We start from the raw sequence: 24,598 nt of genomic DNA on the forward strand, positions 1-24,598 counted from the left end.
TTGAGCTTATCGGCACTTTAGTATAGACGAACACTGATTATCATGGACAGTTCCATATTGTTTTATGTATCCCACATAGGATTGCCTGCATGTGAGTTCCTATACTGTTCAGTACTGGATTACTAGTTGATGATGTTTTTTTAAATAGTTAGAGTGGTATTCTGTTCCGCCATAGCCTGGGCGCATGCTCGGGCACATCCTCTTGCTTCCCTTCTTTTGTTTTACAGGAACTCCTTTCCGCTACCGCTACCGACAATGCTTCCGATTATATCCAGGGCGTAATTCCTTGCAACGCCAAGTAATGCAAACATAGGAAATCTTTCAAACTTCAGAGCCGGGTGTTTCCCTAAAATTACCCAAACCGTAGTCCATCCACCATACACAACCTGAAAAGATAAGGGGAGAAAAGAGAAGAGACTGAGAAAATGAAAGTAACAAGGAAAACAGCAATTATAAGAGTAGCGTTGGGATGTCAAAGTATTCTACTCGCCAACGCCGACACGTCATCTGATTTCGCTAGTTGATCAAACGCTTTCACCAATCCCATCGCGGCACCAGCCGCAGCGCCGCCAACGACAACCATTTCCAGGCCTCCAATTATAGCTTGTCGCACGCATCGTGACCCCTGCCAGCCGGAGACGATACATGTCTTGACATAACCGAAGGTGAAGAGCGCGACGGCCATAACGGCAATAGAGACGTACAGTGCAAGGTAGACGTTCTCTGATGGGACGAAGAAATAGGGGAATAAGGGCACAAGTCCACCCAAGAGATAGCCCGCGGCAATGGTCAGCGCAGAGACGAAAGCGCGGTTAGAAGCGGGCTCCTGCTCGCAATGATGGAATTGCATGAGGAAATCAATGAGGCGAGGTGAGGTCGACAGATGGTCAGTAACTTCCTCAAGGGTATGCTTTGGCAGCTCATAGGGCTCGAGGACTTCCCTGACCTGGGCGCGAGCCAGGTTCGGGTCCTCTTGCGTCAGGCGTGTGCACTCGTTCAACGTTTCCCGGTAAGAGGCCCTGTGAAGCTTCCGGTCAGTACTTATTTTCAAGAACGATTGGGGTCTATGAAAGATAGTGGAATGACTATGGAAGTGGAGGGCAACGTACGCTTCGCTTTTCGCTCCTAGGTAACCTCCTAGGCCCATGGAGATGGCACCGGCAATCAGCTCGGCCATCCCACCAAAGATAACGACTTTTGTTTGGCCCAGCGCTGATAACCCAGCTGTAAGAGCAAAAGGCACCGTCAAGCCATCCGACAAACCAATAGTAGCATCGGATATGACACGGGCATCGATACGGAAGCGGGGAGATTCGGTATGAGAGGATGTAGATGTCGCGGACACAACCGTCGTCATCGTGGCGGTTGATGTTGACCTAGCTCCCAGCAGAGGCTGTCTCTCTAGGTCGGCTTCAGTGATAGTGTCGTCCGACATGGTGCTCTCCGCGCGCTCGTTGACAGGTTTGCGGGTAGGAGCCTGTGTCCGCCCAAACAAGAGATTTTTCAGAGTAACGAGACCCATTGTAACTTTCTGCCTGCCGTCTTCCACAGAAGGGATTCCTGGGTCGAACGGGGTCTGCGGAAGAGTCTTGTAGCTCCTCTCTGCCTGGAACTCCGACGAGTTCGAGAGTGGTTGTCTATGAGAGGATGATGCCCTTAGTTGTTCTTTCTGTCTAAGGTAACACAAGGAGTTCGCGGCATCAAGGAGGAAATCCGGGGTAATAAGACAAGAACAAAATCGATGTTTGTTTGTGTTTTCCTTGCTTATTACCTGGCTAATGGTGGTTGCGAGAAGTTATTTGATCGTGTATCTGTGATTTGAGTCAAGACAGGCTTTTGTATTGTTGAACACATTCCCGGCCGTCGAAAATTCCACAGCCTGCCTCTTGCATTATAAAAATCTAACCAGGGCAACGAAAGTTACTGAGCCCACCGAAAAGAGACAAGCTTGGCCCTTTTCCTCACAATTCTGTCTCTCGTTCGCCGGCAGCTCTCACCATAACCCAGGAACTTAGAAGGGGGCCCTGGGCTCTGGGTGAGCTCTGGGTCTAAGTCCCCCCCACCTGCAGGGTGGTTTACCCTTCAGATGGGTAATCGATATTGTATGGTTTTTTATTGGCTATCTCAGATGCTCATCATGATATCCAAGCTCCGTCATTGGTTCGGAGTGCCCCTCCCAGGGACAAGCTCGGGGATCCGCACTTCCGCCTGCGCAAGGTCCACGCAGGGCTCACTCAGGATGGTTCCATACTAGTGTAAGTGCTGTTTTCTGACCGTGCATCACCATCAATTAGCCGCTTAAATCCGAATCTGTACAGGAATAAACCACGGCTATAGCCATACTACGTGGAGGCAGAGCAGGTTAACAGAATCAAACTGTCAGACCAACGGCACTCTCATCTGCTTGCCTCATTCGGGCCTTATGAGCCCCTGACAGCTCCTGTTGATTGGCCTACACGATCCCCCCGGGGGTGCAGCGCTTGTGCCCGGAGAAAGAGGTTGAAAGCAGAAGTGGCTCATAAAAGTCTTACAAGACACATGTCAAGTTTTTTGGGTCTTAGACGGGGTCAAGTAGATGGATACTGTAAAACTCAGTTAAGAGACAGTCATCTCAAATGACCGGCTGCATATCCCGCTCGGGGCTCGGCGCGGTGTATTGAAAAGCAGGATCTCTTACTGGCTCCTGAACAACTGCGTATGCTAAGGTACGTAGTGCTAATATGCACAGTTCGGACCAGAGTTTGAGTAGTGCCTTACTAGATACCTGAACGGTGCTCACTACGCCTCGGAAGCGTAAGCCGTTAAAGCCGTCCCCATCGTGTCCGATGCGATGAAGAGAAGGGGGAATCGACTAGCTCCAAGTTATTCCTCTGGGGTCCAGGCCTTCAAGGGTGCGATCTCCTTTCCCCCCAGAATGACGTTGCCTGATGACAGGCAGCACCTCCATGACGCAACTGAAATTCCTCAAGCTTCCTCGACTCCTGCCATGTATACAACATCTGATAGCTCTGCTTTTCTTCGATAGCCGACAACGAGGTTTCAAACGTGCGATCACTACCAAGTGGCATAATTGCTCTTGTCGAATGTTCGCGTGATTTGGCCGCATTTCGGTCAGGACGGACGCTTTCAAACACCAAAGCGAATAAAGCTGCATCTAGGAGCAGATGAGCACCTGGGGCATTGTGCGTTGCAAAACTTAACAAGCTCAGTGGCCAAGCGTTGCAACAACGATGCTGCGATGCGCTCTCCAAGCGCTTTGACTATGCGACTATTTTCTATTGGGCTCACTGGAACAAAGTTTCGAAATGAAGACGACTCATAGCATTCCCTGGAATAATCTCCTGTGTTTTACTTGCAATGGCGTTGGCCTAAGACTCTCTCTACCTTGTCTGACTGTCTAGGTGGTTACGTTAACTGTGGCATTCGCCTTGTCTTTTTTTTTTTTTTTTTAAATTCTATTGCACAAAAAAAAAAAAAAAAGAACTGGCATGTTAAAAACATAACCCTTGGCCGTTGAAGCTTTAAAGCCCTACTCTCAGCAGAGCCAGCCTAAGAGAATGACCACCGAAGCATTCCACAGGCGTGCTGGCTGGTCAACAGTTTCATCCACGCAACGTACTGGCAAACTGTCTATAAGCCATGTTGGCACACTTGCTCAGTCCAGGCTCGTCATCAGGCGGGGCAACCTCCGTCTTCGGCTCCAAGATTGGTTGGACAACCTAGTCCTGGCACGTTCTCTTCGCCACAAGCTGCTGTGGCGCTACGGGCCCTGATACATTCCCACTGCTTGAAATTGTCAGCTTCATCAACACCTCTTACCTCTCGAACAACCGAAGGCATATATCGTCCTCTAGTGTAGCTGTTCGTTCCCCTCCAGAATCAGCTCTTACCAGCACTCCAATCACAATGGGTCTCCCTCTCAAGCATGGCGCTCCTGGCGCCAATACAGATTCGCCCGCTCAATCCCAGGCTTCACAGCCTGTCGGGACCCAAAACCAACAATCCGGTCCAGCCACGGGAGCTGGAGTCAACACAGGCGCTGGGAACACACGCCCCAAGACGGAAGCTGAGCTTGAGGCCGACCGACTTTATGAGGAAGCAATGGAGGAGGAATACGCTAAGAGAGACGGTGGTTCATGAAACCTTGCATCTTTCTTCGCTCATGGTTCGCTCATGATACGCTCATGATACACGACGACCGTCTTCATCTTATGTATTACTTCTGGGTATTCATTGCGACTACGGATATTATTACACCTTCCCTGGATTTTATATACTATTCCATTCGGGCTATTCTTTCGTCCGCTTAGTGCCTTCTTTCATGAGCGCAGCTCTACGCAACTCGAAATGGATGGGCCTCCGTGTTGAACACCCACGTGTTGTCTGCCGCTTCAACATGGACCTTGGCGTCCGTGGCCTGGATCAAGTAGCTATATTTCAAGACCTCGGCAAACCAGAAGCTTTCTTGAAAGTCGTCAAAGGATCCTCCCTTTGGATCATTAACGTTTGTGATGGACGAAAATCCGCTGCCGGTGCTGCACGTTTTATTGATGGCCAGGAACGCATCCCAAGCCCAGTCCTGATACTTGGCGTCTCCTGTAGCGCGATATGCGTAGTAGTAGCTTTCAATGACTTCCGGTCGAAGCACGTATGAGCCACCATCGCTCCTGATCCAGAAGCCAGCCCGATTGTAAAAGTCCGTTTGGTTTGCAGGCGGTGGGGGATTCAGGGTGGTATTGATGCCCGGCTTGTCATCAAACCAGCGGAAAATTTCGGGTCCAATGCCGGTGGCCGTTTGCTTGTACGTTTCGCGGCATGAGTCTGCAAGCTTAAGACCAAAATCGACGTACTTTTGCTCCTTGAGAACAAGGCCGCCCAAAACAAAGCTCCCTCCATCGAAGCATGCCACTGGTCATTTAGTCAGTGTCTGAAAAGTAAATGAGTAGAAATACAAACAACCCACAGTGAGTCGAAATAAATCTTAGCTGAGCATTGGTATAGGCGGCGAGGAAGGTCAAATCCGGTCGCGTGGTCGGATTCGATGCAAGGAACTTGATGGAAGAATCTGCCGCCGCAATCCAGCGGTCCTTGTAAAGAGCAAACCTTTTTTGGTCATACACCCACATCTTGATGAGGTACTCGTAGAAGCTGTCGGTCCCGCCATTCCACCCACCACTGCGGTCTGCAAAGGTGCCATTGGAGATGAAGACATCAGTGCCCAACAGGCCAGGAAACACCTCTTCATTCGGTTTGAGCAAGTAGTCCTCTCCGCGCTGGGATAGATTGGCGTACTGCATATCGCCCGTCAGATCGCTTAATCGAGTCCACTCTAGGACCAAGGTTCCTATGGTGGCAATGCCGTTTGTGCTGGAACCGCTTTTGCGTGGCTTTGGATCGTAGATGAGAGTATTGTCTGGTACGCCGGAGGGAGTATCGAAGGCTACCTTCAGATTATCCGCAAGTCTCTTAGCCTGCGTAAGTAGCGCATCTATCCCCGCTTGGTTGGATGCGACGTCCTTGAGAGGGCCCTTGAGCATATCGTGACCTTTATCGTTCAGTTAGGAATGGCATGCCCCAGCCAATGATTAGCTATCGTGATCTTACCAGAAAGCAAACCGCCCAGGTATCGAATCGTTGTTTCGAACACGGAGACCTCGGTGGTTGTAACGTCAAAGTTAATGTTCGGCACGAAATCTAGGATTTGCCCAACAACATCCTTGTTTTCCATGATGATAGCTGTGCTTAGAGCATCGACAGCGCTGGCGCCCCATCCATTACTGGGTAAACAGACTTAGTGGCAGTTCGACGTTGGCTCCAAATGTAACACAAACTTACCGGTCGTTTTCGAATGTATTCGACACCGGCTTCAGAGTGTCATTTGGAAACGCGAACTTACGGTATCCATCCCAGGAGCGTTGGAAAGCCTCCTTCACGGCATTTGCTCTGTCAGGTTGCGGTCTGTATTGGGGGCTCGCTGATGCATAGGCGAGAAGTCCAGTGAACATTAAGGCGCCTCCCAAGGTACCTCCTGAATGTAACAAACGCATAATGGACTTTTATGCTGCGCCTTGAGGGAGAGCAATGAAGAAACAGTACCCCGAAAGATGCCGAAGGAATGTGGAAAAAAAGGAAGGCAAGGGGAGAGGGCCCAAGATATAAGACGAAAACGTGAACGACGAGATTCACGGAGAAGGACCGGTGAAAAGGAAGCATGTATGCGGCTCACCACACAAAAGCGATTGCAAGGCTACGGCTGGACAGGTTGGGATCATGCAACCCTAGAATATCAGTTGATTCTGGCACACCAGGGAATGGATAAACTCTGTTTCTCGTCTAGAGTTCCCGGGCTTTGTGGTTATACATACCCTTGTCTCATCGTAACCTGAGTTTTCCACTGCGCCACTACTTCTGCTTCTGCTTCCCCTGCGTCTAGTTTCTGCAATTCGTGCTCTTCAGGGATGTACAAGTAGCATCCTACTAGATGTTGGCTGCATCTCTCTGATGCCGTTCTCGTTTGTTGATTGCATGGTGCACCTATCACGAGCCATAGGTTGCAAGTCCAACTCCAGACGAATGCAGAGCATTCGTTTATACATTAGACATCAGACTTGCATTTTAGTGAGATTACGTTGCAACGAAAGACTGGCTAGTCATCACGCGGGCCGAGTCCGTTGGTTACCGTGAATGACTGGCAGCAACACGCGCAAAGCAGATCTTGCCGACTTTGTCGCTCCTAGGAGACAGGGAAAGTCATCAAGCACAGACTTGCCTTGGTGAACCGAGCACGTGCGGGGCGTACCTTGTCAGTGCAACCCAGGCTTGATCGAGTATGGTGTTCCATTGGATACAGGTCAAGAGCAAAAAAAGAAACACAACAGTGGTTGAGTGCCCGAGCATCCAGGCGTCCACGTCCAGCTTTCTCACCTTTAAAGTTCACAGTGGGTTATGGCGGGTTCAACACAATTATCAGGATCATGTACTTCAGTAAACTGTGGTTGTTGTCTTATCAATCGATGGGCAAACAACAAACAGCCACAAATCGGTTGCCGTTGTATCCGAAGTAGTATTGGTGGTGAAATCGGTGTTCTCGGCCATTGCCAGTCTCCGACAAAAAAAAAAAAAAAACTTCATACTAAGTTTGATGCAAGCTATGCAATGCATGCACGTAGAATAATGGGGTGGCGGATTGCGTATGATACCCGGCGTGTGCGAGTAACAGTAGCGCAAGGGCTCTAGAACATCATTATGTAGACCGTAACATCGAGTCTGGTCATCTGGCGACTCGTCCAATATCAGCCACTTGACCAGGTCAGAAGGGGTAGTATCGTAGAAAACAACTCTACGTGTGACGATCACCATCTCCAACTTCTCGACTTCGGTACGTGACAGAATGTCTAGGCCAACACCGCAATGAGTGAACATCATGTACACTAGACTTCCCCACCTGTTCAGAGTGAAACATTTGGTAATGACATGATATGGTCTCAGATTGCACTTTCAGATGCTCTCTCTGCAAGCTCATTTGCATCCTTTGCATGACTTGTTTTTTTTTTTTTTTTAAAAGCCGCTGCTCTTGCTGTCTCGATCACACAGCGAGCTCAGGTATTCATAAAGGCCGCATGAACAAGACGAGTCGAGCGCAGGATCTCGTCGTTTCTGATCTTCAGTCATGTTTGCACATCCATCTCGAGTCATGCTGAGGTTTCCTATTATGATGCAGAACAGAAATTTCGTTCCAGCCTGAAAAGAAAGCCAGGGGCGTCGGACTGCCTTTAAACATTGGGCCAACCCTGTATAGCTGGAATAAGCTTTGCTCCAGATATGGTCAGGGAGAATGGGGCGTTCTCAAAGCAATGGACGCTTTTGGAGGGCTGTTTAGCCTTGCTTTCGTAGCTTTGCAAGTGCGGCGGCAACCCCATCAGGGAGAGCGTCACTTTCGGTACTCCCGTCGTTTGACTTATTCGTTGAAGTCTGTGCTTCTGCGTCCCCGAGCGGCGTTTTGTTGGATTCCTCAATGACAGCAGCAATCAATGCCTCCTCGTCATCCTGGTCAACATCCGGAATATTCTTTGGGGAAAACTGTGCGGAGCGCTTCGTTGGATTGCCTGTCATGGTGCCCGTGGCGGCCAAGCCCTGCAGTGACTCTCTTGCAGACTCCATCTCCCGTAATGGGATTCTGCTGAGAGGAAGGGCTTGATCTAATCTCGAGGTTTGGGCCGTTCTTCCTTCCTCGGTGTTTTCAACCCGATCAAGCTGCCGTTTGGCGGCATTCTTAGCCCGGAAGGGCTCCTCTACAGCGCTAGTCCATTTATTAACTTTGACAGCTCCCCATCCCGCGATAATGCCAATTTGTTCGGGGTCGGCGTTTATGGCATTCTTTAAGCTGCCAAAGTTGCTGACTAGCGCCACAGCATCAGACTTGTTTACGCTCCGAGGTATTGTAACGAATTCGACGAGCTTTTCGGCATAACTTGAAGCTTGCTGCCCACGAATCGCATTGAAATTAGCGTGCTCATAGGATTTGTATAATTCGAGATAGCGAGCAGCCTCAGCAGCGGACCAGCAGAGAATAATCGTGACATTATTCACGAGCGACGTTTTGGACAACTCGCGTAAAGGTTCCTCGTGGTTCGAGATGTCGACCATGGTGAGAAGAATGCGCAGATTATATTTGCCTTGAAGGTTCCTTATTCTTGTATAGATGTATTCGGGGTGCAGGCGGTGGTACTTCAAGCTAAGCAGTTATTTGTTAGCAAGTCGATAGCCTGACCAGAATTAAGTATAGCACAAACCTTAAGAACAAGGCGCATGTTGTTGTACCCAAGCTATAATCAGCTGCGATATCACTGTACTCCCACGGCATAGACTTTATAGACGCGAGCACAGGATTTCCTCTCTGGCGAGGAGATACTAAGATGGCGGACCCTGATCCTCGCTGGGGTAGGGCTTGCGGTGTCGGCTGAACGATCTTGCTACTGGATGAGCTAGCCGGTGGTGCTCTATCTAGACGTTGAGGTATTGGCTGCTGAATCTTCTGGGGAGCTGGTTGTTGAGCTCTGTGACGAACAGGCTGAGCATGGAGTCGTGAAGGGCCCGAATCTGATGAAGCGAGGGCAGCAATAAAGTCGTCGTCGGCGCCAAAATCGTCATCCATGGCTAGACAGAAAGATCAGATTGTATAAGGTGGTTTGTGATAACCACGTGTAAACGTCTCCTGTACTTATTGTCTCCAACTGTGCGTGAGAAGCTCCTGCGTGATGATGGCATTTGGGGATGTAACAGTAAAGTGCACAGAGCATAAGCCAGGAGCGCCGAAGGGAGCTCTGAGGTAATCAGTGGAGCAGGTGTCTTACCCACTAGTGCTGGATTGATCGGTCTGGGTGGGCATGGGCTGAGGAGCAGTATAGTAGTTCTATGTCCAGGATAGCAGTGGGGCACGTCCCTGCGCCACTGAAATTCACGGCAGATCGCGGGGTAAGATCTTGTCTGATGGTGAAAGGCTAGTCATTGCCTCCGTGAATCCCAACTCAGCGGCCACTCTTCCCCCTCCACTCGTAAACTACAGACCCAGGTTGGGTAAAAAGTACGGGACTATGGAGAAGGGGCAGAGATACATGGTAACACTCCTGGCATATGTAGGCGAAAAGGATTACATAGGAGCTAAACTGAGCTCTTGATCCTGTTCGAAAACATGTGAATGTTCAGGATTCAGAACTTTATTTCTACAATATATACAGCCTTAACCAATAGCCTCAGGTGTTGGGTTCAGTTCCACATCAGTCTAGGTCCTCCGAATTCAAACATGCCACATCGTAGTGGCTTTCGTGGGAATTTGCATCGTTTGTAAGCTTATTGTGCAGCGAATAAAGAGCTGCCAACCATGTCTCAAAGATGGGCTCTAAATTATGTGCGCCTTCGTTCTCTCTCACCAGGTCCCTCAATCTCTCGTATGCTTCAATCATGACCCATATCTGGAGAGACGAAATGTCCTCCCCACTTCCATGTGGCCTTTCTAACATGGCTGTCGAGAGTTCGCGAGTGAGGAGATCCGTGCAAATCTGAAGGCTAAGATTGTGATCTGTTGGCGGTGGCTCTGCGTTGCGTTCCACACGAGCTCGACTCCGTGGCGGCGGTGTAGGTGGTTCTGAAGAGAAGGACAGAGGTTTGAAGTATATTGCTTCTTCGTCGAAAGCGACCAATGTTCCATCATCTGACGCAGGGGAATGATTTGCAGAATTGGCTCGCTGCTGAGGTGGGGGCTGGTAGGTACTCGGCCTCAGTTCCGTGGGAAGCTCATCAGACCCACAATGCGAGTGTGTTGACGGAGGTCGGGTGTACAAGGTCTGCTGTGAAGGTAGTAGATCTGATTGCTCGTCGACGTGGATAGAGCTGGCATCTTGTGATTCTATCAGGGCCTGATACTGCTGAGCAATCAGGTCGACGCTGGACCTATCAACTGTGACCGGTTTTATGACGCAGGGAGTGCTTTCGAGCTGACCAATTGTATAGACCGGTGTTTTTGCACGTCGTCTCATGCTAGATCTTGTGCTAATGGAAGAAGTTGGCGAGCTCATGGAGCTTTCGAAGGAAGGCCTTGGATATGAGCTACTGACGGCAAGATGGGAGAACTCTGGTATGAGTTCTGGGGGTGACGACAATGCGGGTTGGTCAGCTAAGGCTTCTGGTCGGTTAGATAGATCTTCTGCTTTGGTTTTGCCGTTGTTATTGTTGTTATTGTTGTTGTGTAGGTATTCATGCCATTTGGCGTCGCTGAGGTCTGGAGACAAATGCAGGGAAGGTTGGCCGACGGTTCCGGCATGTTGAGCAACTAGCCCGACGGCAGTACTGAGTTTATTCGAAGCAGACGAATCGATAGGCGCAGGGCGGCGAAGGGACGGTAACTTCTTTTGCAGCCTCTTCCTAAGACGTGGTTTTTCTGGTGTGTAATTTGCACTGGGTGACGGGGGAACAGGTGATGGTCTCCTGGAATGGCTCATTGCATCTGCGAGTAAGTACTCAAATGTTGTAGATGAAAAGTAGATGTGTCTTGAGTGGGTAGTTTAAAGACAAGACAAGAGCGACTTCATAAACCAAGTCTTGAGAATATCATATAGGTGTTGAGTAACAAAGGTGGATAATTCAAGGCCAGAGATCCATGAGTTTGTCTGGTAGGTGATAGGTAAATGACGTCCACCGACGGACATTGATGGTGCAAGAAAGATGGCGTGTTCCATGCACGTGTACACACTGAGAAGAGGTGCGAGAGGGGGATATAACAGGACGGGGCACGGTACCGCAGGGTATCCGCGAGTACGGATGACAGGACATGTGTCCGCACGCACAAGCAATGATGGAGTTGTGTAGACTTCTGACAAGAGGGCCCAAAGCAGGATCTGGCAGAAGCTGAAGCTATTGGATGACGGAGAGGAGGGTAGGGTGTGCCAGGATGAGGCAGATAGGGTAAGGTAGGGTCAAACGCTGTGCGTATGCGTCTTTACACAGGTCCTCGCACCTCACTTCAGCTACGTGTGGATGAAGGTTTGGCAGACAACGCATGATGGATGGCTACTAGTTAGTAGTGCTCAACAGGCTAGGCAGGGATGCTTCGTATCTCTCCAAGGCGAAGCACATATTCGCACTGCCTGGTGGCAGGTATCCGCAGACCCTCGACATGGTGGTCTAGAAGCATGGATGGATGTTTGGTGAGAGGGAACCCACCCCTGCTCCCACGTCATCGTATTCCACTTAAGGTGATGCGGGGATATTGAGGTCGAGGCTCAGGCTTTGTGAGGCATGCAGCTTGCCCCATAGGGGAGCATTCCCGGTCGCGGGTATGGATTGGTAGTGCAGTGCGTAGTTCGCCTTCGTCCAGAGAAAAAGACAGCATAAGAACCTGAAGGATTAGGTCGGACGAGTTGCATTGAGGACTGATGAGGCTGGGGCTAGCAGCAAATAAGATATGGTATGGTGCCATCCACCTCTGACGTGATTAGGGCTGCTTGAGCCGTTTCCGTAGTACAATCCAGTTCCTTTGCAGGAAGCAAGATTCAGAAAGAGAGACATTACTTAAAAAATAAAAATAAAAACTTTTACGGAGAGAGTGGAGACAGAAACAGATATGCCAGATAGGAAAGCATCGGAAAAAGCACCAAGTAACCCTGCTAAGATCTCAGACAGCAACGTTGTTGGACATCATAGGCAGTGATTGCTAGTGAATCAGTAAGCCGCTCCCCTGGTGATCTTTCGACAGCAATTGTGCGCACTTTTATGGTGGGGGGCCCTATGGTGCTGCGCCTGTGCAAACTGCCCTGAGCTCCTACAGAACCGGTACGGAACAAACTCGATTGGCTGATGTCATAAAAACCCTTGTTTGTGATGTTCGCAACCTTGATTTCCCGCCACCCTTCATCCACCTTGCCCTTCCGTCTGTTTGTAACCTGACAGATCCTTGACTTTTCCGTGTCCCGACTCAACGTGTGTGCCTCAACCGAATCATGTAGCCTCACCCTCGCGTATCCTTCTTCTCTTGTTCCAGCTGTCTACTCAGCCCGTAACTGTACAGCAAGACCATGGCTGTGGCAGTAGCAGCGGGTGGATAAATCGGAGCCTCTTCCGGCGTCTCGATTAACACTCGGAATCATCGCTTGTTTCCTTCTCCACGACTTCTTTCTCCATCCCACCCCACCCTTTCATCCCTAATGCTAATTGATGTCTCATATTCGCTTACGTCGATTGATTTTCTTTAGAGGTTTGACCAGCCTCATCGGCGTTGCCTTACATTTAGAAATGGTGAGACTTGGCAAACTTCGATTGTTTCCCTCGGCTTACGATGGGGGATTCAAGACAAGCTCCAGATGTCTGCTTTCCTCTGTTTTGCTCCCATAATCTTCCACGTTCAAATGGCTCGCCAACCTATGACGTAGACAGAGGATAGCTTCAGTAGCTGCTGGCTTGATCAAAGACATGTCGCCTTTCAATACGGTCCACTCTAGTCTGGCGAATCGACCACGACTTTAGAAAACTGGCCACTATCCTCGCTGCTTGCTGTCGCTCATAAGCCGTGGCTACACTAGGAGTACCAGAGTCACATTAGCAGATCATTTTTCTTTATTGCCCCTTCATTCGCGGCCAAGGTCTCCTTTGACTGGCATGAAAATCAATCCTGGCATCGAGTTGTTTGATACTATCTGTAGGTTACTTTCCTCCTTAGGTTAAGGGGTCAAGCTTAAGGATATCATTTCGTTCAAGCGACTGAGGCTCGGCCATGAGGTGCAAGGTCACGGCATAGCAGCATGTCTGATATGCCTTGATGTTTACCACTATCACTGGGCCGCCATCTGGATTTCATTCACAGTATATCGAGGAAGCTCAAGTACAACATGCTTGGCATGAAAATTGTAATAAACCCAGGTAAAGTGTGCGGCTCTGTGCCCTTAAGAAGAGGGCATTCTTCTTATCTTTGGACTGTGACTAAAGGTTAAGCCCTGGCGGGTTCGTCAAAGGTACCTGACCCAAAGACCCTAATGCCTTATAGTTACATGGTCTAGAAAACAATCAATATTCTATTACATAAACCTGCAGTTGCAGTATATGAGCTAAAGCATGTGTATATCTGGCGTAGTACAACTTGGCAGAAACAATCTAACCAACCGCCATTCCGTGATTGAAGTTTAACTGCGTTGTTTCAAAGTAATTCTTTGACTTCAAATTTCTCCTCGCGGACAAAGTATCGATCTAACACGGATTCAAATTGACTTCCAGTTTTATGACTCTTATCTCTTCTTCTTCGCATTTTGTTTGACTGGCTCATCCAATATTGATATGCTTCTTACTAGCTTTCTTGCGCCCGCGCCCAATGTTGCCAGCGCTGTGACTAGAGAGCCTGCCAGTACAGGTCTTCGCCAGCAAGCCGTTTATTATTGGTCTTCCCATGAGCTTAACAAGACTTACTTAAGCCAGGAGGAGAAAAAGGGCCTACCACTAGCACAGAAGCTGGGAGACAATTCCGTTCCAAATTTACCTTGGGGATCATTAAAATTGTCTAGCTCATTATTCGTCAATGCCACCATGTTACTACGTGACGCACATGCACATAGGATATCACAACCCCGGGACACCATACAACCCCTTCAAAGAGACCAGTCGGAGATTTATATACGCAAGTAAGATCCAATTTGCTTCAATTGAGCGCTTTCGCTGCATTTAACTCCCTTTACGATGGGATATAGAATGATGCCAAGTCCAGAAGACCCCAGCTACAGCAAGTCTTTGGATGCCGGGGAACAAGCGCCGCTTGCCTCTTTGATATCCCCCGCCATCTCCAACACTGAGTCTGACTGAGGGTGCCGAACCAGCGGACGCTAAAGAGGAGACGGAAGAATTCTTCCACCAATGGAAATTGCACAGTTGGAGGGGCCGAAGCCGGCTCGGCGTGGTATTACCCCCGCGCTGGCACGCGGCCATCAAGCCGGGGTATTTCTCAAGCCAAACCCCACTCCAGAGACCCCACGGTGCCCTTTCCGCTGCGTGCCCCTCCCCCTCTTCTGCTCGAGTTCCTCCAGGCAACTCCAAACTCGGGGTAAAGAGCCGTGACCCTGGCTGGCCATGGGCTGTTAGGTGGGGGGAAAAGAATCGCAGAGGCTATAAAAGTCTCTGTCTTTTTTCCGTGGTCTCGATTCAAAGTTCCTTTCTTCTTCGTCTCCCTCAACATCGGCCTTTGATTCCTTCTACACGCCGTTTTGTCCTTCCCATTCTTCCGCCGCTCTTGTTGCTACTCTCCCTCACCATCATGGCCGACATTACCATCACGGGGTGGAAGACACGCGATGTCCGCTTCCCCACTTCCCTGGACAAGACTGGCTCTGATGCCATGAACGCCGCTGGTGACTACTCTGCGGCTTACTGCATTCTCGAGACTGACTCCGAGTATTCCGGCCACGGAATGGTATGTCTATGTTATCTCGAATCCAATCCAATTGCTTATCGTAGAAAACAATTGCTCACATCCGTTTTCTCTACAGACTTTCACAATCGGTCGGGGAAACGACATCGTCTGCAAAGCTATCGACTACCTTGTTGACAGAATTAAGGGCAAGAAGTTGTCTGATCTGGTCTCTGACTGGGGCAAGACCTGGAGATACCTTGTCAACGATAGTCAACTTAGATGGATTGGCCCTGAGAAGGGTGTCATTCATCTGGCTCTTGGCTCTGTTGTCAATGCCATCTGGGACCTTTGGGCCAAGGTTCTTGGCAAGCCTGTCTGGCGCATTGTTGCTGACATGACTCCAGAGGAGTTCGTCAGTTGCATTGACTTCCGTTACATCACCGATGCCATCACTCCCGAGGAGGCCATCCAGCTTCTCAAAGAGCAGGAGCCCACCAAGGCTCAGCGTGTCAAGGATGCTGAGAACAGCCGTGCCGTGCCGGCTTACACCACTAGTGCCGGATGGCTTGGCTATGGTGAGGACAAGATGAAGGGCTTGCTGCAGGAAACCCTTGGCAAAGGTTACCGACACTTCAAGCTCAAGGTTGGCAGCAATGTTGAGCAGGACAAGAGACGTCTCAGCATCGCCCGTGAGGTTATTGGCTACGACAGCGGTAACATTCTCATGGTTGACGCCAACCAAGTCTGGTCTGTACCCGAGGCCATTGAGTACATGAAGCAGCTCAAGGAGTTCAAGCCCTGGTTTATCGAGGAGCCCACTTCTCCTGATGATATTCTCGGCCACAAGGCTATCCGCGAAGCATTGAAGCCCTACGGCATCGGTGTCGCCACTGGCGAGATGTGCCAGAACCGCGTCATTTTCAAGCAGCTCCTCATGTCGGGTGCCATCGACATTTGCCAAATCGATGCCTGCCGCATGGGTGGTGTGAATGAGGTGCTCGCTGTCCTCTTGATGGCCAAGAAGTTCAACGTCCCCATCGTGCCTCATTCCGGTGGTGTCGGTCTGCCTGAGTACACGCAGCACCTGAGCACGATCGACTACGTCGTTGTCAGCGGCAAACTCTCAGTTCTTGAGTACGTCGACCACCTGCACGAGCACTTCCTCCACCCTTCCGTCATCAAGGATGGATACTACCAGACCCCCACGGAGCCTGGCTACAGTGTCGAGATGAAGGCGGACAGTATGGACAAGTTCAGCTACCCCGGTCAACCTGGTGTCAGCTGGTGGACCAGTGATGAGGCCAAGCCTATCCTTGAAGGAGAGAAGATTTGAAAAAAATCATCTACTCACAATTGGTGATGTGAAAACCAAGGGGTCAAGCCGTTAATGCTTGTCCGCAGGGCAACGATGGCATCCTGTATCTCTGGCACGTGCCGGTCATCCTTTGTAATGGACTAATGGTATGGGATTAAAAGGGGTCTGGTTGGGATGACTAGTCCGCAGGGCAACGATGGCATCCTGTATAGCTGGACAATTGGCTATCCTTATGCATGGGTAAGGCAACTGCATACTTGGGTGGAAATCGGGGGTTTGGCGAAGAGAGCCATCCCGCAGGGCAACGATGGCATCCTGTATGGAACAAGCAAAATCTTGTGGCCATCCCAAACAAGCGTTTGATTTTTGATTTTTTGTTTGAATGATAGCATTGCGAGAAGAGAAAAAGGGGGTTTGGCTACCGGAGCCATTCCGCAAGGCAACGATGGCATCTTGTATAGATAAGCAAGTAGCTCACTATCCCGTAACGATAACGAAATAATGAGAAAGGACAATTACGTCCAATCATGCTGATTCCCAGATTAAAACTGTTGTTGGCTACCTTCTAAGGCGGCTTGCATATTTGCACTGCCACAGTCCAGCCACACAAATTGGCAATGGTATATGTGGCTTGAACAAGGGTCCCAAAATTGGCTGGAGTGATTGAAGGATGGGCTGAGGAGACGTTTCAAAACGCAGCAGCAGAGCAGCAGAAAACCCCTTCTGCCCACAGCGCATGTCGCACGACAAAACACGGCTTGGGCTGTTCGAGTCTAAGCACGAGTTAGAGAAGGGAATTTCAACAGCAGGCTGTTGGATGTCAGATCAACCACCTACAGCTCGGCTTTTTGCTCTCATTGCTGTGTCATCCTCGCGTGGTTGGCCCCCGAGCTCCATCGAAGCTTGACCCCTAGACGCTTGTCCTCCACTTCCTTACTCCTGACTATACGCTTACCTTCATTTCTCACAACTGCATCTTCACGTTCGCTTTCACAATCTGCCCCGTCAACACCGGACAAGATGCCACCAAAATCGAAGAATAAAATTGCCGACGTTCCTGAGGCATTCACCCCGGAGAGGTTCGAGAAAGAGCTCAAGAGTCTGGCAGCCAAGGCCAAGGGCGAGACTAAAGGCAAATTCTTCAAGGAACAGGCCTCAACGTATCTCAAGACCACCATCCTGCTCTCTCTCGCCGCCGTCTACAGCAATGTTTCGCAACTAGCCCTCTCTCCCGTCTACGGCTCTATTCCGTCGTCGATATACCATGCCAAGCTCGTCATGGTGGCTTGCTTCTTTGGCTGGTCGGGTAACGTCTTCCTAGACCGCTCACTGCCATTCAACTCAGCCAAGCTGTTGCCCGTTATTGCTTTCTGGATCCCAGCAGTCCAATTCTATTTGTACAAAACCAGTGCAACTATGACAGCACACTGGGGCCCATTGGTCATTGAGGCTGTTACGCTACTTCCCTTGATCTTGGTTTCCGTTAGTCGTGTGGCAACTGAGCTGGAGAGCGCAAACCTCTCCAAGTTGCCTAAGTTCCTTGCCGATGCCGGTCCCGGCCTGGGATCATGGGGATTCTTCAAGTTCATGGAGAAACTGTCGGGAGAATATTTACAAAAGTATATCGGCAACTCATTCTTCCAGACGAGGATTGGCCTCGAGGCGCTATTGGCTGCTGCATACTCTATTTACGCCCCCTCGAAGCTGCTCTTGTTTGCTATCCCTGCCATCTTGCATACAGCTGTATTCAACACCCATGCCCTGACCCCTATGGCTACCTCCTCACTTAATAGCACCTTGCTGGCAGATGACTGGTTCATTTTGGATCGCAAGGAGTCCATCACTGGATATGTTTCTGTGCTTGAGAGCATTAAAGATGGTTATCGGGTTCTCAGATGCGACCACTCACTTCTCGGTGGTGAGTGGGTTAAGCACAAAGGGCCCAGGGTCGCGGAGCCCATTTATGGCGTGTTTGTCATGCTCGAAGCTGTCCGTCTTGTCAAGACCAAGAACCCCGTGCCTGATAGTAAGGCCAAGGCACTGAATATGTGAGTTGTTACGTCTTGATATAATTATCACCTAAGGCTCGAAAACTGATCAAGGGACAGCGGCCTCGGTATAGGCACCACTCCCGGAGCTCTAATTGCTCACGGCATCTCAACGACCATTGTGGAGATTGACCCCGCCGTGCACGAATTTGCTTCGAAGTACTTTGACCTGCCCTCAAACCACACCCCCGTCATTGCAGATGCCGTGAGTTACACTGCCAGTCTCGTGGAAGACCCTAGCGCTAGATATGACTACATTGTCCACGACGTTTTCACCGGAGGCGCCGAGCCCGTTCCTCTTTTCACTCTCGAGTTTCTGCAAGGTTTAAATGCCCTTCTCAAACCAGACGGTGTCATCGCCATTGTGAGTTTCCTCGCATCTTCAACGAAGGGTGCTGCTTTTAGCTGACCAATACAGAATTACGCCGGAGATTTCCTGCATCCAGCGCCCAAGCTCGTTGTGGACACTATCAAGCAAGTCTTCCCTTCATGCCGAATCTTCCGTGAGTCAGAGCACCCGAGCAAGAAGAAGCTCGAAGAGGAAGGACAGGATTTCACCAACATGGTTATCTTCTGTAAAAAGACCAGTGGCAAGATCTTCTTCAGAAAACCCACAGAAGATGACTTCTTGGGTAGCCGTACCCGCCAAGTGTTCTTGCAGCCTCGACACGAGGTCCTTGACAAGCACTTTCTTGACGGTGACTTTGGTATTTTGAGAAGCAATGCCACCGAACAGCTGACCAAGTGGCATGAAAAGAGTGCCCTGGGGCACTGGGAGGTTATGCGATTTGTATTACCCGCTCATATCTGGGAGGAGTGGTGATAATTGCCTCGTTCACTGGCAACTTGCGCGAATATTATCTCGAAAAGCAGTTTCACCAAGAGGACTGCATATTGTACATGCTCCACTAGCTATAAACTACCCTCTCCCAACAGAGACCAAGGAAGCCAACATAGATTTCATTTGTAGGTAGTCCGTCGAAACTGCAATCATGGTTGGTGATTTGGTGCTATTATCGTTACTCGACCACTAAATACCTCTGTAACTTACATTATTTCTACCACTGTAATTATCCAAAATTCCAAGTTGATTCAGTCCCCGGAATCCGCATCTGCCTGTTACTGGTCCGGGCCGGCTTTTATGTCTGCGGTCCTGGTTGCTGCTCTTATAGCATGTTCTTGAGCGTCTTCATTTCTATCTTTCACAAAGTCCGTTATATAAGAAGGCGTGTCCACGACATTGTACGGCCCAGGAACGGGTTTCCCCAAAGTTTGGTAAACCGGAACAACGCCACTCCAGACTTTATTTACGACTTTAACATTCTCTTTGTCGTTTTTCTCGTCTGCCGGTGGCCCGGATCTGATCTTAGCACTGCCGGTTGTGATGGTGACCTTGAGCACACTAGTAGACGACAACTCGGCATTGTTGGGTGGTAATCTCGTGTTGGACCAAGAGCCAGGGACAACACCATTGGTAATAAGCTCCATAGCAAACATTCTTTCGGCATGATCGTTGACAACGGCGGCGAAACCAAAGAGCACGGCCGAGCGATAGTTGTAGCTGTGCGAATTGGGCGTCAGTGCCATCACGAGTCCGTCGACGTGACTTGCTGCAACGCAGACAGGCATCCCCTCAGGGGAGTCGTTCATGACATCGCGTGACGTGTGCATGAGCCTGGAGGAAACGTAACCATGGAGGTAAAGGTCAAGAACATTGCCCTCGTCGGCGGAAGGACGGGCGAAGGAAGCCATTTGCCCGAGCATGGGGAGAATGTTTGGGAAGGGACTGTTAGGGACATTGAATGATACGTGTAGAATCGGACTCGTGTTTATGATGCTGTGAATTGTGCGAAGAGCGTAGGTTGCTGGAGGAGTCAGCGTTTCATCAGAATGTAATTAAACAAGATCGAAATCTCACCCCGAGGGCTATACCGTTTGACGGTACCATACGGCTGCTTAGGATACTCGAGCTCAGTGTGCGGCATATTGCCAATGCTTTTCGGGTGCTGATGTTTTAGTTGTTTTTGTTTTCCCTTGTTAAGCTAAACCGTGACCAAGTCAACTGCTATTTATGTAGGAATTTGTCAGTATGTAAGCTGCCCATCGCACATAGCCTGCGCCCGTTCATGGAGATCCTAATTGAACTCGAACAAACGCACTGCATTCATCCTGTCAACAAATCAATCACGCCCTATGCTGCCTGCTGTTGACTCATCAAATAACCGGCCTGGTCGTAGTTGCCGGCGCCGACCATGCGGAATAAACAGATGGGGCTAGTAGGTACATGCTGGCACAGGTGCTAGACTGAATCAAGAAAGTCCATCCACATGATTACATGCTGGCCAATTGACCTGACACTCGCCTTGTTGAATTATTCTGCAGGAAACAAGACTCGGTTGCTTCCATCATTGGACTGACCGGGTGGAGGTAGAACTACTACTTGACGTGAAGAGACCATTCGCGTCACCGACATGTGATGGCATTATGACACTGGGTCTCACGTACAATCCTTTGGAAATCACATTGAAAATAAATATAACCAACGTATAGTGAAGTATACCTCATTTGGAGGGTCATCATCAGGCAATTTGTTGCGCAGTTTCCATTGTTTCTCAGCAACTCTGGCTAGAATATTACCATTCTGACCACGATCAAGAAAAACGGCGGCTAGCCTTAGCGAAACAGCCGTTTGTACTACACAGGATATGCGCGGCGATGTTTGAATCTACAATATACGTGACTGGGTGACTGGCAAGCTTTGTCATCGAATCGTCGGTGTTTGAGGCTGTAGGCATTGGTGATCCCAAGCCTGTGCCATCCAAAGCCATCGGGCGGGGTAGTGATGACGCCAATCAAGACATGTCCAAACAAGCCATCAGACGGACGAACTTTTGAAGGGGTTGACGTAGGAATCTCCCAACGAGTTGAAATTACAGATGTTCTGGCTGTATCGCGGCGGTCGAGCACAAGCACGAGCGAACACAACTTGTCTTCTACCAAACTAGAACTAACCCTCACTGTGGTCAGCCAAACAATACGACCATTCTGAAACTCTCCGCAACCTGCAAACTCGATCATTTTGGTAGAAGCAGTGACATTGCGAACAATCGCAGTGTGTTGAAAAGAGCACATGCATCACCAAAATGCAAGACGGAGGCAGAATAGGAGACTTAACAAATATGTAGGGGATCGAAAGATGTGGGTGGCAGGCCTCGCCGGCCCGTCACGTGGGCTGACGGCCGCCACCACTGGTCTTAGCCAGCCTCCACAGCCCTCTAGCCAGTTAGTTAGTTCTTCCAACCAACAACACCACTTTTCCCATTCTGAGCGTTCTGTGCTGGTTTCGCCCACAAAAGAACAGCCGACCATAGTCCAAGATTCTTAGTCGGATTCGGTAGCAGCCGAAACACTAAAGCGAACGGGGCGACCAAAGCTTGTTCGCTTGGCGCTCGGGAACGCTGTATCCATCCTAACCACAGAACACACTCAAGGCGCAAAGTCAACCTTCCGGGGCCGTCGCTGATCTTGCAGCGGCTTCTTGATTCCAGCGACAGTGCTCTGCTGTACGCAAGTGCCTGTTGAGTATCATGGCTAGCCGCCACCATCGACGCACCGTTGCAAGGAAGCCCCCGCTCAGGGGCCTTGTAATCCAACTGCCAAGGGCAGCTGAAAGCCCCTGACAAATCTCAGAGCCCTGCGATGCTCAAGCCTCTAACATGCCCACCACCCACTTTCAGCCCTCTACTCCATTCTTCTGGTTTGGTCTTTTTTTTTCTTCCTTCTTTTCAGTCAAACTCGTTACTAATTTTGCCCCTGGCACTTGCCAGCTTCTTCCCTGCAACTACACACTGGTCTCGACACATCCGACGACTGGCTCCCTCTAGCCCAAGGCCAGCAATAACTAATTGCAGTCGACGCAGTTGAGCATTAGTCCTGGCAAGGATCGCAATGTCTGTAGTAGGCGAATGCCCTTTGCTTTCCTAGGCCGAGGATTATTCTGGCTGGCCACTCTTGTCAAGGCAGGGTAAAACAGAAACAGAAAGAAAGAAAAAGCTTTTGAACCGTTCTGGTTTCGATCGTCATTACTACTGTCGAAGAGACGAAGCTGTTTCCCAAGTATTCGACGCTGACCGGCCAATTCTCGGCGCAGACCATGCTCGTTTCGTCTTCTATATTATTCCTAATTTTCCTTCTCTTGGTTATCTTACATCTTCAGTGAAGTAGACATGAGAGTCGGCTGATTGATGAATCTAGTCTTGGTTCGGCTGTTGACTTGGAACTGAACGTTTGAGCAGGCGCATGCAGGAGGATCTACCTCTAACAGGATAACTGGGCTCCTGACAGTCGAGGCCTCTTATTCTTGAAAGGCCATAATAGACGACGACGGCTTTCCGAATCAACAGTGGACCAAAGTAGAGCTACTCACTGCCCTTTTTTTTTTTTTTTTTTTTACATTGTTGTGTCCCAGTTGAGAAGAGCATACTAAGAATCTCCACCAAGCCTGGTCTTCTGTTTAAACGACCAGGTGAGAGCATCCAGAGAAAATACTACTGGAAAAAAACAAAAAAGGACGAAAACCGTGGGCCCGCACTTAGCCTTGGCCACTGGCCAGTCCCCAACCCCTCCATCCCGAACATCGTGGGTTTCGACGCTGAAACAGAGTCGACGCACGCCACGGCGTCTCGGTGGATAGGCAAGGTTGTATCCCCTGTCAGCCTTGCAGACGAACCAATCATATCCCCTGGTCGTTGCCGGCATGAACGACGTATCGAGAGATCTCATACAACACCTTGCCCTCGGCCGGTTTGAGACCCTCATATCTTTTTTTCAGGATCTGTGATGAGCCCGCCATTCCCTTGCCTAGAGCCTGCATGTCCCTCACCAACTTGCGACTCTGGTTCGGTCACTTGCTGGGACTCGCCTGATGGTTCTCTAGTAGACTCTCCGTTAGGGTAACATTTGACTGGGTTTCCCGAGAGAGAAGGAGACGATACTCGGTACCGCTGCCTCTCTGCTCCTCATTCCTTGCTGATGATACGTCGTCTTGGCTAGGTTCTCCATCCAAGGAGTCGGTACCAGCGCGGCAACCCAGACACAGACGTAGACGCAAACGCAAGTGCAGATGCAGACGAGTGTCCCCTTCGCACAGCCTGCACACACCCCTAGTTATCGTCTCTCGGCATCCTGCAGTTGCCTTCCTTCTTTGTCTGTGTCTTCCGTCCAACACTCCACTCTCTTGCATCCTCGACATCTTGGGAGAACCGCCGCCAATTACCTTACTACCTGCGCAACTCCATTCTACTCTCCTTCATACCATCTATCTGCCACTTCGCGGGGCGTCCGACCGTTATGTTCTTTTCTGCTCAGTCATAGAATACTACCGTAGTGCGAAAGTATTCTCATCATGATTCGTTTTCTTTGTTAGATCTTACTTTTTACTTCTCCCCATTGACTGGGTTTTCGATTCTATCCCGGCCGGCCCGCGGCGCCGACGACAAACGAAATGTTCATTCCAGGAATTGTCCAGGCCTTGATCGCGGCCCTTACCTTGTCAGTCGCCAGCCATTACCATATGACCAGAGTTGTTAGGAAAGCAACATCAGGGTTTAGACTTTGAAGAGAAAATAGAAAGAGAAGAGAGGAATTGTGGAATGGGAGGAACGCTTGCTAACCAACAGTGAACAGTGGCACTATTCTCAACGCCGCACCTGCCGCCGTCTTTCTTTTCGCAAAGGGCCATGGCTCAAAAATCTTTCGGGACGGCCTGAGGCTGGTCCTCATCACATTCCTTGCTTCTGCAGCCCTGTGGGCTCAAATCGACTTCGCTGCCCTCACCATCGATCCGACTTCGATCGCCGGGTGCCAAGTCGTCGTAATATTTACTTCCATCTTCGATCAGTTGGCTCGCTTCGCTATCGAGCAATATCTACTATGGGCCATCAACTCGAATACCAAGGCGCCTTCAGGCACGATGATTCCCCAAGCCGTTCTTGGAACGCGTTTTGTGTTGGGCGCAGTATTCGTCGGCTTTCAGAAGCCACAAATCAATACCGTCTGTGTATCTAGACTTGATGTATTGCCCGTCGGAATTATCATCGTCATTGCAGACTTTCTCATCCTCAGCATGCTTGTTATCAGAGCGAGCTCCCTCGGTCTTATTAAGGAGGCTAAGAGCGGCCGGGACGATGCTCGCAGCAAAAAAGCCGTCTTGTGGACTATGGGAGGACTCGCTGTGTGGGCTGCGGTATGTCAGGCTAACTTATTTTTCTTGTAAAACAGGTTTGTGTGTTGTAGTACTAATAGGGTATTGGCACAATAGGGAAGCATTCCGATGCTGTTGGGCATCGATTC

At 49.9% G+C, this 24,598-nt stretch overlaps 8 protein-coding genes across 8 annotated transcripts; 3 read left to right on the forward strand and 5 right to left on the reverse strand.

Moving 5' to 3' along the window:
* Positions 1–472: 472 nt before the first annotated feature.
* CTRU02_211037 (vacuolar iron transporter) lies at positions 473–1,522 on the reverse strand (the record flags this gene model as incomplete). Its single annotated transcript, XM_036720062.1, has 2 exons — positions 473–1,019; positions 1,110–1,522. The coding sequence occupies 2 exons, from the start codon at positions 1,520–1,522 to the stop codon at positions 473–475; spliced, it is 960 nt and encodes a 319-aa protein (XP_036587805.1).
* A 2,384-nt stretch (positions 1,523–3,906) lies between these two features.
* On the forward strand, positions 3,907–4,140 carry CTRU02_211038 (uncharacterized protein; the record flags this gene model as incomplete). The annotated part of the gene is made up of 1 exon (XM_036720064.1): positions 3,907–4,140. One exon carries the CDS (start codon positions 3,907–3,909, stop codon positions 4,138–4,140), a length of 234 nt encoding a protein of 77 aa, XP_036587806.1.
* A 193-nt stretch (positions 4,141–4,333) lies between these two features.
* Positions 4,334–6,005, reverse strand: CTRU02_211039 (mannosyl-oligosaccharide alpha-mannosidase precursor; the record flags this gene model as incomplete). Its single annotated transcript, XM_036720063.2, has 4 exons — positions 4,334–4,908; positions 4,964–5,545; positions 5,605–5,777; positions 5,836–6,005. 4 exons carry the CDS (start codon positions 6,003–6,005, stop codon positions 4,334–4,336), a joined length of 1,500 nt encoding a protein of 499 aa, XP_036587807.2.
* Positions 6,006–7,875: 1,870 nt separating this feature from the next.
* Positions 7,876–9,154, reverse strand: CTRU02_211040 (DNA repair protein rad10; the record flags this gene model as incomplete). Its single annotated transcript, XM_036720065.1, has 2 exons — positions 7,876–8,734; positions 8,793–9,154. The coding sequence occupies 2 exons, from the start codon at positions 9,152–9,154 to the stop codon at positions 7,876–7,878; spliced, it is 1,221 nt and encodes a 406-aa protein (XP_036587808.1).
* Positions 9,155–9,776: 622 nt separating this feature from the next.
* Positions 9,777–10,997, reverse strand: CTRU02_211041 (uncharacterized protein; the record flags this gene model as incomplete). The annotated part of the gene is made up of 1 exon (XM_036720066.1): positions 9,777–10,997. One exon carries the CDS (start codon positions 10,995–10,997, stop codon positions 9,777–9,779), a length of 1,221 nt encoding a protein of 406 aa, XP_036587809.1.
* Positions 10,998–14,788: 3,791 nt separating this feature from the next.
* CTRU02_211042 (L-galactonate dehydratase) lies at positions 14,789–16,217 on the forward strand (the record flags this gene model as incomplete). The annotated part of the gene is made up of 2 exons (XM_036720067.1): positions 14,789–14,944; positions 15,021–16,217. The coding sequence occupies 2 exons, from the start codon at positions 14,789–14,791 to the stop codon at positions 16,215–16,217; spliced, it is 1,353 nt and encodes a 450-aa protein (XP_036587810.1).
* Positions 16,218–17,219: 1,002 nt separating this feature from the next.
* Positions 17,220–19,070, forward strand: CTRU02_211043 (spermine spermidine synthase; the record flags this gene model as incomplete). Its single annotated transcript, XM_036720068.1, has 3 exons — positions 17,220–18,247; positions 18,299–18,611; positions 18,666–19,070. 3 exons carry the CDS (start codon positions 17,220–17,222, stop codon positions 19,068–19,070), a joined length of 1,746 nt encoding a protein of 581 aa, XP_036587811.1.
* Positions 19,071–19,366: 296 nt separating this feature from the next.
* Positions 19,367–20,232, reverse strand: CTRU02_211044 (flavin-nucleotide-binding protein; the record flags this gene model as incomplete). The annotated part of the gene is made up of 2 exons (XM_036720069.1): positions 19,367–20,112; positions 20,166–20,232. 2 exons carry the CDS (start codon positions 20,230–20,232, stop codon positions 19,367–19,369), a joined length of 813 nt encoding a protein of 270 aa, XP_036587812.1.
* Positions 20,233–24,598: the final 4,366 nt, after the last annotated feature.

This window comes from Colletotrichum truncatum, assembly GCF_014235925.2.
Source record: "Colletotrichum truncatum strain CMES1059 chromosome Unknown Contig_0007, whole genome shotgun sequence".
In the NCBI taxonomy this organism is placed as follows: domain Eukaryota; kingdom Fungi; phylum Ascomycota; class Sordariomycetes; order Glomerellales; family Glomerellaceae; genus Colletotrichum; species Colletotrichum truncatum.